The 12,537-nt window shown below is 50.8% G+C and overlaps 1 protein-coding gene across 2 annotated transcripts; it reads right to left on the reverse strand.

Moving 5' to 3' along the window:
* Positions 1–31: 31 nt before the first annotated feature.
* KAT8 (lysine acetyltransferase 8) lies at positions 32–12,002 on the reverse strand. Of its 2 annotated transcripts, none has more exons than XR_011494184.1 (12): positions 11,883–12,002; positions 9,941–10,376; positions 8,029–8,103; positions 7,775–7,950; positions 4,259–4,312; positions 3,993–4,157; positions 3,112–3,201; positions 1,212–1,352; positions 1,021–1,114; positions 766–916; positions 466–616; positions 32–209 (listed from the first exon to the last, which is right to left on the reverse strand). XR_011494184.1 is itself a non-coding variant. In XM_014842343.3 (12 exons), the coding sequence occupies exons 2-12, from the start codon at positions 10,152–10,154 to the stop codon at positions 145–147; spliced, it is 1,380 nt and encodes a 459-aa protein (XP_014697829.1). In that variant the 5' UTR covers positions 10,155–10,376; positions 11,883–11,998; the 3' UTR covers positions 32–144. The 2 variants fall into 2 exon arrangements, 1 of the variants encoding a protein (XP_014697829.1); XM_014842343.3 differs by having other exon boundaries at positions 466–620; positions 11,883–11,998.
* Between the last annotated feature and the right edge of the window lie 535 nt (positions 12,003–12,537).

Below are 12,537 nucleotides of genomic sequence, written 5' to 3' on the forward strand. Positions count from 1 at the left end.
AGCTCTTGGCATCGCCCACCCACCCCCCAAGTCCAGAGCCACCAGCAGAACTTACTTTATTAAAAAAATGATGAAACAGGTCTGTACATATTTACAGGCTAGGGGGCAAGGAGGCACAGGTCCAGCAGCAGAGGCAGGGGCCACTCACTTCTTGGAGAGTTTGACTTGCTTGTGCTTGGGGGGTGCCCACTTGAGGCAGACAGAGTCCACTGTGGGGAGAAGAGGCATGAGAGGCAGAGCTGGGCCTCTGGGCCTGGCCTGATCTGGGCCCAGGCCAGGTTTCACTGCTAGGTGAGAACAAGGGCAGACTGAGTCCTGGGGAGGGGGCAGGGAAACCCAGGAATGAGTAACTTGCCCCAGGCATTGGGTCAGGGAGCTGGTCAGACTGGTTTGGGATCACATGACAGCAAAAAGGCGGCTTTGACTCCCAGCAGGTCTTACACCTACCCCCGACCCACTACCCACCTGTTATGGGTGGTTTCTTATATTGGGCACTTTTGAGGTGTTCCTCTACCAGCTTGGGTGTGACACAGATCACATGCTGGCCCTTCCAGTACTTGACCATGTTGAGGGACTGTAGGGTGCTGATGATGTCATTCTGGGTGATACTGGTCATCTGGCTGGGACAGCAAAAGGGGACAAGGAGACAGGATCGTGGTCAATCTTAGAAGAATCTTTCCCTCTTTGAGGGTTCCAGGAAGCCTCCCTTATGAGGTCTTTGATGGACAGCATGCCCTGGACAGGGCTGGGGACCAGGGCCCTCACCTAAGGTCCTTGATGGACAGTGTACCCCGGAAGTCTCGCAGGATCTCCAGCAGGACCCAAGACCAGTAGCTGCGGTAGCTGAGCTTGCCCAAGTCAGACAGTGGCTTCTCGGGGGAGCCTACTGTGCTCTCTAGCTTGGATAGCTCATAACCTGGCAGTGATGGAAATGAGGATCCTGAGGACCCACCGTCCTAGGCAACGCCCCCCCCCCCCCCCCCAAGCTGTCCCTTGCTGGACAGGCTAGCAGCCACTCACTGAAAGCAATGAGGAACTTTCCGTAGCCACGGCGCTGGTAGGGGGGCAGGGTCAGGATGCAGGCCACGTTGTTACCATCTGGAGACTCCTTCTCCTGCAGGGGTGGGAGATCAGGACCTCCGGGGAGGCTCAGCCCCTTCTCCCGTTCATACTCCCTACCTTCCCTTAACCTGGGCTTCCTAACCCAGCACCTTAGAGAAGTAGCCGACGATGTGTGCTCCCTGCCTGTCCACCTCAGTCAAGATGTAAAAGACGAAGGGTTCCACGTCGAAGTACAATGTCTTGTGGTCCAGGAAAAGCTTGGCCAGCAGACACAGGTTCTGACAGTAAATCTGAGGGGTGGGAGAGGTGGAAGCAGGCTCAGGGAGCAAGTACAACTCCACTACCTTGTCCACCGAGGCCTGGGCAGGAGCTGTCACCCTGCTCTGCAAGTGCCAGGCTCCAGAAAAGCAGCCGGTGCCAGGCAGGTGAAAAATGGGCTCCTCACCAGAACAGTAGTATTAGAATTGGAAGGAATCTTGGAGTCATTTTCTGATGGACAGGGAAACTGAGAACCAGAGAGCTATTGGCAATGGAGGAGGTAATGGTAGAGCTAGACTAACCCTGACTACCACTTCCGAGTGCTAAATACGAGTTCAGTCTGCACAGATAGTGACTCAGGTTTCAGAGAAACAGGCTCAGAGAAATAGGTGGCTTGCCCAAGGCCCCACGGCTGGTGAGAGCTAGGGCAGGATTCAAACTGGTCTGAGAGTTCTGTCTTATTCATAGTTGTGTCCGTGTGCCTAGCACCAGGCTAAGTATGAAGCTGGGTGCTTGGTAAATGTCTGCTGAATGGTTGAGCCTCGAGCCTGACTCTGAAGCCTGAGTTGTCTGCCCACTTGGCCGCGCTCCTCTGCTGGGCCTCACTAGCCTCCTTGCTGCAGGACCAGACACCAACCCACACAAGAGACCAACGTCAGGAGGGACAATGGGACCTTGAGGTTGGCTTCATGGCACAGATCAGGCAGCCCTCTGGTTTATGACATCTTTTAGATCCACTCTCATTTGACCCAACAATTGTGTGAGCTCAGCATTGCTAGTCCCATTTTTTTAGGAGGAAACTGAGGCTCTGGGAGGGGAAGTGCTTGCCTGAGGCCTCAAAGCTGACAGACGGTAGAGCTGGAAAGAACCCCCAGGTCTCCTGCTGGAGTCCTTTCTGCCACTCCCCCTGTTTGTGCTCTGGAAGGCGGAGCAGCAGGCAAGGGCCAGGCTTAGAGCAGATATTCCCCAAGCTTATATATTACAAGGCTGGTTGAGCCCCAAGAGGTCACCAAAAATAACAAAGGCCATGTTTACTACACCTACTTGGTGCCAGGCACTGTGCTAAGCATTAGACATTGCTGTCTCATTTATTCCACTAACAACCCCACTAGATAAATATTATCACGACTACTGTCTTATGGATAAGAAAACAGGAACAAACATTAAGTAAATTGTCCAAGGTCAGCTAGGAAGTAACAGGGCAACCTGAAGCCAGGAGCCACTCCGAAGCCTGCCCTCTTCATCTTACACTCTACTGCCTTTCCACAGGAAACCATCTCACTTGATGAGACCTTCCCAGACTGACTGAGCAAAGGCCAGGTTCTCAATGACAGCAAAGCACACCCCAAAGGCCCTGCCCCCACTGAAGTCTTTCTGCCAGGAACAAGCAACGCAGCCGTCAGAGCCACCAAGCTCTCAGGTAGGAAACCTTACACAAAGCAGTTCCCTCCCAGGAAAAACAAACACCTTTCCTTCAGGCAGAAAGAGAAAGTGCTTCTAGAAGCAGCCTCAGGCACAACAATCTCCACTCTGGGTTCCAGGACTGCTTAAACTTAAACTACCCGATCAGGAGAAAAGTCCTCAGGAACAGACGGAAACCCAGTCCCCAAGGCTGGCACCACAGGGCCATGTGTTTACTATGCACCAACCACAGGCCAAGTGCCAGGCTAAGCACAGTCCCGCAGGCCTTTTCCCGGTGGAGGCTCATCCTAAGGCTGGCCTCTATCCTTTGGTGACAAAAAGGATCGTCAGGAGGTGCCCAGTGCTTCCCCACAGCGCCATCCAGCTCACCTTGTGGTCTTTGCCATCCACCTCGTACACAGAGATGTTGCTCTTGCGATAGATTTCCTTTCCTGGGGGCTGCCGCCACTGACACTGGCCCTGGGGGTGGGCATGGGGAGATACAGGCTTGAGACCCGAAGGTTCTCTGCTAGGTGTCCCCATCCCACCCCATGTGGCTTGCAGCAAGGCTCTGCTTCTCTCAGTTTCCCCATCTGTAGACCCTGGGCTGAACACCTCCCCTGCATGGAGTAATCCTCCCAAATGCCTGAGAAGACACAGCCCATTTTACAGATGAAGAAACCAAGGCACAGAGAAGCTAAGTAACTGGCTCGCACATCACACACCTAGATGGTTCAAGTCCAGGTCGGTCTGGCTCTAGAGGACTCTGGATGACTCTCATCTATGACAATGGTGTTTCCTAAACCACACTCATTTGCTGCAGATTGCACCCTTTGGGAAACACCCTGCTGTGCCAGTGAAGAGAGCCCCCTGCCCCTGGCAGCTCTCGTGTACCAATGCTTTCCATCTGTCCACACCTTATGGTCCCAGTGCTCAGGGGCCAGGCTTGCTTCCTCTCTTGCACCAAGGAACCTGGCACTGGGATGGCCTTGATAGATGCGGTGAAAGGCAAGGGACTCAAGGAGAGATAAGGGCAGGGATTACTGTCCCCATTCCACAGAAGAGGAAGCTGAGGTCTGGGGAGGGGCAGCAAGTTGGCCAACGTCTCTCCAGCAAAGACAAAACCAGGCCTGGAATCTAGCTCTCTCAACCCGTGGGCTTTTCCTTGTACTCCACTCTTCTGGATCTCTCTCTTCCCTAGTGCTGCTGCTTCAGCTGCCCTCAGCCTCTAAGCCCGCCTCTCTCACCAGGCCCGGCCGGGCCAGCCTCACCAAGTGGAAGCGGTAGCTCTTCTCATATTTCATATACTTGAGGCAGTACTCGCAGAGCCAGAGCTTGGGCTGCTTCCCATAGTCTTCAGGGAATGGCGAGAAGTACCAGGCATCGATTTCATAGTTTCCAATATGGATCTTGTCCACATACTTCACCTTGGTGATCTGTGGGCAAGGTGGGAGTGGAGAGCAGTGGATGGCTCAGCTGGGGCAAAGAAAGCAGCGGGGAGGGAGTGCCTGCAGTCAGGACCCCTGCCCCTGCTTACCGCCTCATGCTCCTTCTCCAAGGCTGCTGTCGTGGGGTCCATCTCTGCATAGGTCTGGACAAGGAAAGAGCAGTGGACAGAGGTGAACAGAAATGGTGGTCAGCCCATCCCTCCCGTGCCCAAGAAGTCAGTGCTTTCCCTCTGTCTTCCAGACCCCATCCTCTGAATGACAGTAAGAATGATACGAATAGCTAACTTGTTTTACCTGGATTTGAAGCTGGCTGGTCCAAGCTCCTCTCCCATCTGCCCACCCACCCGTACATCCCAGACGGCCCTGATACCCGAATTTGGACCTTCTGCCAGATGAACAGGGCTAGGATCAGGAGGCCTGGGTCGAGTCCTTGGGTTGATAAGAGCTCCAGCTATACAATGGGATCACTCCAGTTCTGCCAAAGTTGTCGCGAGACAGGTGAAATAATGGATCTTGTCTTCCATGCCCATAGAAAGAATTGGTGCGGACTCCCCAATGTGCCTGGACTTCTTTCCTGAGCACCAGACCCCCTGAGGTGCCTGCTCATGGGACTGCTCCCAGAGGTCCCTCCACAGGCACATCAGACTGTAGGTGTCCAGAAAGGAACTCAACCTTTCCTCCCTGCAAACCTGTTCATCCTCCCAGGTTCCCCACGTCACAGGGAGCATCAGTCTCCTGCAACTGCCCAAGACCAATAACAGGCCTGCTCTTAAGTTTCCTCCCTCTCTCTCAGCCTGGCATTCAATTAACGGCCAAGTTCTGTCAACTCTACCTACTTGACATCTCTGGAATTCTCCTCTCTGTCCCACTCCTAACAGCCACTGCCACCACCTTAGGTCTGGATAATTGACTAGGCCTCCTTAGATTCCCAGCCTCCAGTCGTCGCCCCTTCAAATCTACACTGCTGACAACACCCCTCTTTTCTCAGCCTTCACGCCTTTGCACATGCAGTTCTTTTCTCCTTGAATGCCCTTCCCTTTCCTTTCGCCACCACAAAATGCTGGCTCCGCCTAGTACAGAGCATGAGCTAGGTGAGTGCATGATGAGGCAGAGCTTTGTGACCTAGCATGTGTAATTGTTCTTACTCTGCTCCTTCTTGTCCTTCAAGGCTCACGTCCTGCAGGAGGCCTGACTGGATTCTTTCGATGCAGAATACACCCTCTCCTTTCCAAGTCAGGAACGCAGTGGGTAACAACAATACCTTCTGACTGTCCCCACTTGGTGTGCCCTATTTTCCAAGTCCTTAGAGAGCAGAGACTAAAAATCATGTCACACTCACAGCACATTCTGTTCCTAGGCCTGACTGTAGGAGGAACCAAGGACAGCCTGACAACAGAGGGGGGACCCAAGGCCTATGACCTACACCAAAGTAGATGGCAGCCTTGCCCTGTAGTTGAGAAGGCAGAAAGGAGCCAGTGTTTCACCCAGAACCCCCTTCCCGCCTGCATGGCCTCGTTTAACCCTTTTGGCAACCCTGAGATACAGCATTCTTTCTATTTTACAGAAAAGTAAACAGGCAGGGAGAGGTAAGGTCACTCACTCTTGGGGACTAGCTAGCTGCCATCTACTCCAAATGCCAAGAACTCCACAGGCATTATTTCATTTGGTCCTCACAGTGAGCCTGAGACAAGAGTGCTCATTATCCGCACTGCACAAAAGAGGAAACTGAGGCACAAAGAGGTGAGGTCAGTTGCCCTAGGTCAACACAGTTGGGCAAGGGCCCTTGGTCTGTCCAGCTCTGAGCCTAACCCCTGCAAAGATGAGGGAAGAAAGATTTTCCTCCTTATAGGCCTCTTTAAAATGTATTTCCCAACTCTCACAAGACACAATCCTCTTCTGCAAATGCATTAAAGGACTACAAAAAACACTAATTTTCTTAAATGCTGCAATTTATTTAGAATTAAACATTAATTAGGCTCTGAAGAACCTTGCTGATTATCTCGCTGATTATCCATCCTTTATTACCATTGGCCCATTGTCATTCACCCTGCTGATTACCAGCTTGGAGGCAGGTACATCTTTGAGACTTAAATTTACCAGTGCAACCTCACTGAGGAACTAAGAGAAGCTTAGACCTGTGCTGTCCAATCAAGCAGCCACTAGCCACATGCAGCTACTTAAATTTATTAAATTTAAATAAAATTTAATTCTCAGTCACATTAAACACATTTCAAGGGTTCAATAGCCACATGTGGCTAGTGGCTACTCTACTGGACAGTACAGACATAGATCACTGACATTTTGTCACAGGAAGTCCAACTGGACGGTGCTGCCTCAGACCTTAAGAGGTCTTTCTAGTTCAGGGTATTTCAATTTTTTTTTATCACAACCCACAGTAGGAAGTGCAGTTAGCACTGTAAACCAGTTGACATGTTTGTGTACATAAATGTGTATTTGTATGAGAAATAAAGTTTCTCAAAATAATACTTGCCTTTAACAAAGTTCAACGCACTCTGATATTTTCCACCTTATCCTATTTCTCTCTTCCATTTAAAAGATATAAACGCTGGTCACAATGCACTAAACTAATTTGGCAATCTACTAACAGCTGTGCCCCACAGTTTGAAAAACATTGCTGCAGAGCACACAACAGGTACTCAGAAGGATGAAAGTGCCTGGTTGAAACTAATGAATGTCTGAGTGCCTTGAGAACTCAGCAAACCCTGTTCTCGTCTGCACTCCCCACTTTACAAATCAAGAAACCGAGGCTCAGAGTGGGGAGGAAAGTAACCCCCCAGGGGCAGGCTGGCTTGGTGAAAAGAACCCAGGTTTTAGAAACAAATGGTCTGAGTTTCTAGGATGTGTCAAAGCCATGGTTAATGGTCTGTGCCCCACAGCAGAAGAATCTAGTTGGCAAATCTAATTCCTGACTGGGTTCCTAAACTCATCTGTTCCTTCCCTGTAAACTGAGGAGAATAATAATGCTTACCTCTCAGGGTTGCTGCGAAACTTCATTGAGATCATATATTAAAATACTTAGCCTAAAACTTTGACACGCAAGTCAATAAATGTTTGCCATTATTATTCTAATTCCAGCCCACCTTTTTACTAGCTGCGTGACCTTGGGTATGTTACCTAATCTCTCTGAGCCTGCTTCCTCATTCACAAAAGGAAATAATTATCCCTGTGGTGTTGAATTGTTATGGAGGATTTGATGAGCTTATGCATGTACAGTACTCAGCATGATGTCTGGCAATAGCAAGTGCCCAACATCATTCATTCTCTTTCTTCCCCTTGGACTTCAAGTTATTCAGTCTAACGTGGCACAGCCAATAGGAGATGAAAGAGGCTATCGGTGCAGGAGGCCTGAGTTCCAGTCCCAACTGTACCATTTCTTTGCTGTGAGACTGCAGCCAAGCCCTTGCCCTCCCTGAGCCTCAGTTTTCTCATCTGTGAAGAGCACATAAGAAGAAACAGGTAAAGTCCCTGACACACTGTAGGAGCTTAAGAACTGGAAACTGCTGTGGTTTTGGCACTGGGACCCAAGGGAGTTGGCAGAGGCAGCTGAACCTCCTGGGGCCCTGGGGAAGGGGAGGGGCCCGGACCTTCTGCACGTGGTTGATCTCATCATGCTTGCGCTTCTGGTTGCGAGTGATCTTGCGCTCAGGCTGCTCAGCCAGCTCACTCAGGTACTTCTCTGAATTCTTCTGCACAGCATCCTTGACTGTCTTGGTCAGTGCCAGCCGGTTCTTGTCTACCCATTCGTCCAGTCGCCGGTTAACTGTGAGGATGGGCCATGAGGGTGTTGCCTTTCTACCCCTCTCCCCCAACCCAGGCCTGGATACCCCAAGTCACTCACAGCCCACGTAATGTACATAGAATTCCTCTCGGCCCTCCTGATCATTCACTCGAGACTGGATCACTTCAGCAGAATCTGTGAAGGATAAAGGCTAGAATCATCAGGAAGGAAGGCAGGGCTGGAACAAGAGGGATCCCCGACACTGAGCAGCAGTTTCCAGATTTCAGGACCACAAGCTAACTTGACCTGTCCACATCTGCCATTCAATAACTGCCTGTGAGATGGGCCAGGATGGAGCTATTATTCTTATTTTTCTTTTTTTTGAGGAAGGGTAACCCTCAGCTAACATCTGTCACCAATCCTCCTTTTTCGCTGAGGAAGACCAACCCTGAGCTAACATTGTGCCCATCTTCCTCTAATTTATATGTAGGACACCCGCCACAGCATGGCTTGATGAGCAGTGCATAGGTCCACAGCCGGGATCTGAACCGGCGAACCCCAGGCTGCTGAAGCGCAACATGCGAACTTAACTGCTGTGCCACTGGGCTGGCCCCTGTTATTCTTATTTTTTTAATTTTTATTATTTGAGGAAGATTAGCCCTGAGCTAACGTCTGCCACCAATCCTCCTCTTTTTGCCAAGGAAGACTGGCCCTGAACATCTGTGCCCATCTTCCTCTACTTTATACATGGGACGCCTACCACATCATGGCCTGCCAAGCGGTGCCATGTCCACACCTGGGATTCAAACCGGTGAACCCTGGCTGCCAAAGCGGAAGGTGTGAACTTCACCACTGCGCCACCAGGCTGGCCCTGTTATTCTTATTTTACAGATGAGAAAACTGAGGCTTACCCAGGCTCACAGAGTTGAAAAGTGCTAAGAACTAATACTTAACTGGGTTTAAGTGTGCCTCCAAACTCAATGCTTGTTTTACTATACTCAGTCATTCATTTGTTCAGGGGTCAAGAGGGCTGGCTCTGGAGTCAGACAGCTTAGGTTTCTATATAATTCTAGCTCCTGACTTCCTAGCTATGTTTAACTGAGCAAGTTATTTCAGCTTTCTGAACCTGTTTCTTCCTCTGTACAAGAGGGCTATTACCCACCTCAGAAGATGAGTTAATGCCTCTAAAGCTTTAGCAGTATAGCACCTGACAACTAGCAGACTATTCAATAAATGAGTACAGCAACCACTGCATGTCTGGCCCTATGCTGTATTCTTGCTTGGTTCAGAGGACACAGCAATGAATCACAAGTGGTCCTGCCGCCCAGAAGCTCTCACTTTGAAAGGGGAAGACACAGACAGACAATGACAACATAATATTACACATACCACGGCTGAGGTATGAAGAAAATGTTGCAGGAACATACAGAAGGGAATGATTCACTTGGCCTGAGGGGAGTGAGGAATGGCATCGCAGGTGATATGGTGTTAAAAAGATGAGTAGGAGCTTGCCAGGTGAACAAGGAGAAAGGGAAGAAAGGGCAGAGGGCACAAGCGGTAAAAGGCATATGGTCTTCAGAAGACATAGTGTGGTCTGGTCTGGCAATGGCCTTTGCTAGGGGTGACTAGAGAGGTCACAAAGATAAATGACATTCTGAGGAACTTGGGGGGTTTTTAAAGATGAGGCAAGGCAATGGAAGGGAAGGAAAAGCTCGTTTTTCTGTTCTGGAAGGTCTCCGCTGGCGGCTGTAGCGGACGGATGGAACGGGAAGTAGCACAGACAAGAGAGAACAGCGAGGAAGCAAGGCTAAGAGGAAAAGGGAATGAAGCCTAAAAGAGGGCAAGGAAGTGGAAAAGGAGCTCTATATACAAGAAGAATTCGGCGACAGCCTGACAGGTAGGGCTTATAGGCGGCGCCCGGGATAGCCTGAAACTCCGCCTTCTCTTTCCTCCAGCCCCGCCCCGCACGACTCCCAGCCCCTCAGAGAACCCGTTCCCAGGCCCCGCCCACGCCCCTAAACCCCGCCCTCACGCCAGGTGCTATCCGGCCGCCGGCACAGGTACGTTTCTCCGATCTCCACGGTGACTTCCGGCTCGCCGCGCGCCGGCGTCGGCGGAGAGACGCGGCCCGGGGACGACGGGGCAGTTCCCTCGACTGCCGCATTCTCCCCGGGCCCGGGCTCGCTCTCCCCCGAGATCCCTGAAGTCGCCGCCGCAACCGCCGCAGCAGCTGCCTGTGCCGCCATCGCTGTAGTGGAAGTGACGCCAGACTCTGGCGCCGCGCAGCGCTTTCAGCTCCGGGTCAGCGACGCGTGGCGGAGGCCGCGGCAGGCTGGAGGGTGGGGTCTGTGACGTGGCCGGAGCTCATTGGTTGCTGCGGCCATCTTCGCGGCCCCGAGACAAGCTTGACGTTTCCTCTGCCAAGTGTCCTGGAGTTCTTTTTTTCGGTATGGAAATATGGTTGCACCCTAGAGTTGAAAAGAGGAGAAGGACTTCCCTGATGTGATGACTCAGCTCTGTCATTTTAAAGGCCCTGGTGTCTGAAGAAGTCAAAACATGCCAGTGATCAGAGGGCGCTGCCCCCATCTTAACGGGGCGGAGCCAGAGCAGCCTCCCTGGCTGCCTGGCATTCGGGCCGCGAGGCAGGAATTAACACCCAGCCCTGCGCCGCCCACTTCGCTAGCCTAATACCGATCACCCCTTTTTGAAGATTGAAGAAATTGCCTTCCTTGCTCAGGGTGAGGAAAGGATACAGTTGGAGAGGGAGAAGCAGGACAAGTGTGTCCAGGGACACCCAATAAAACACTCTCACAGAATCAAGCCTTTCTAAAGAAAGGACCAGGCCCCCAAACCAGACGCCCGCTGAACAGACACTAGCCAAAGGCAGTGGACATAATGGAGAGTGTTTTGGGCTTAGTGAGTGAGGAATCCTGGGTTCTGGCTCTACTCTGGGTAAGGTGTACAAGTGTGTCCATTCTCAGAGTGTAGGTAAAGGTAAAACTGTATATAAGCCATATAACTATATGAAAGTTAAACCACATATTTATCTCTCTCCTATGTATATAAAACAAGTGTATTGCACAGTGCCAGACAGGGTAGGTGCTCAATAAACATTCCCTTTGGCCACTCTCTGAATCTTCTCTGACTTATAATTTGGTTATTGGGCTTAGACAGAAACAATTCTAAGAGGGGTGTAATGCTCAAGGCCCGAGGTTACAGATCAAGAAATACTTGAGTTAGGTATTTGGGGGCGGGGGGGGGGGGGCAGTGGGAAGTGCTGGTAACTTGGATCTGGGGAAATGAAGCAAGTTGGGGGGAGCAGTGAATGCCAGATGTCTGGCAGCATAAGAAACAAAACAAAAGTCAGGAAAGAAAAAATTAAAATCGTAATAACTTTTCCCACTCCCCACCCCACCCAACCCCACCCCTCATCTTCGAGATTGTTATTCTATGGGACCGGCACCGTGGCCGAGTGGTTAAGTCCACACGCTCCACTTCGGCGGCCCAGGGTTGGGATCCAGGGCGTGGACATGGCACCGCTTGTTAGGCCATGCTGAGGCGGCGTCCCACATGCCACAACTAGAAGGACCCACAACTAAAATATACAACTGTGTACCAGGGGGATTTGGGGAGAAAAAAGCAGGAAAAAAAAAAAAAGAAGATTGGCAACAGTTGTTAGCTCAGGTGCCAATCTTTAAAAAAAAAAAAAAAAAAGATTGTTATTCTATCCACCCAGGGTTCTGGTGTCTCACTTTCGACTTCACCCAACATCTTCACTTATACTGTCCTAGTTAAGGATTAGCCTAGGCTTTATAAATCCCTGATCAATGTCACCGCACCAACCTCCTCCTCGCTATTCTCCCTCCACCAGTGATTCTTCTAATATGCAAAACTGATTGTTCCTCCTAGGACTATGTAGATGATTCACCCAGATCCCCTGGAATCTCTTTGTTGCTTCTGTGTGCCCAAATTACCTTTGATGTGCTTTCAAAAGCCAGCACCAGAGGCTCTTCTTTATCGAACTGCCCCTCAGGCCAATAGAGCTGTTTTGCCTGAAAAAGCTGAAAACTGATTTTTTTGGCCTGGAAGTTCAAGTACCTCCCCACCCACACTTCCCAAGACAGACATTAACCAACGGTTGTCAAATGGAGGAGTTTATCAATGACTGTGGAACTTAGTTAGCTCTGTGGCCTCCAGCTCTGAGGCAGAACTTTGGCTCTGAACTTTTGTGTGAGATCACTCCTCGCCTGGCCTCTTGCCTGTCCCTTTCTTGCTTCCCCTACTCCCTTCCATAAGCACTTTCTTAACAAATCACTTGGACACAAATCCTCCTCTCAGGGTCTCCTTCCAGAAAATCCAAACTGAAACATCTTCCTAGCTTAAAACCCATCCACGGATCCCTGCTGCTTCTAGGATAAAGCCCATGCTTCTTGGCTCTACATTCAAGGCCCTTCACCCCAACTGCCAACTGCCACCTACCTCTTCAGCCTCACCCCCCCTGCACTGCAGCCAGCAGGATTTTCAGCCTGGCAAGTGGTTTCCCACCACCTGGCATTTGCCCTCCAGATACAATTCCCATCTCCCCTAAAACCTCCACTTCCATCACTAGTCCCACCAAGCAGGCCCTCA

This window comes from Equus asinus, chromosome 14, assembly GCF_041296235.1.
Source record: "Equus asinus isolate D_3611 breed Donkey chromosome 14, EquAss-T2T_v2, whole genome shotgun sequence".
NCBI classification, from domain to species: Eukaryota; Metazoa; Chordata; class Mammalia; order Perissodactyla; family Equidae; genus Equus; species Equus asinus.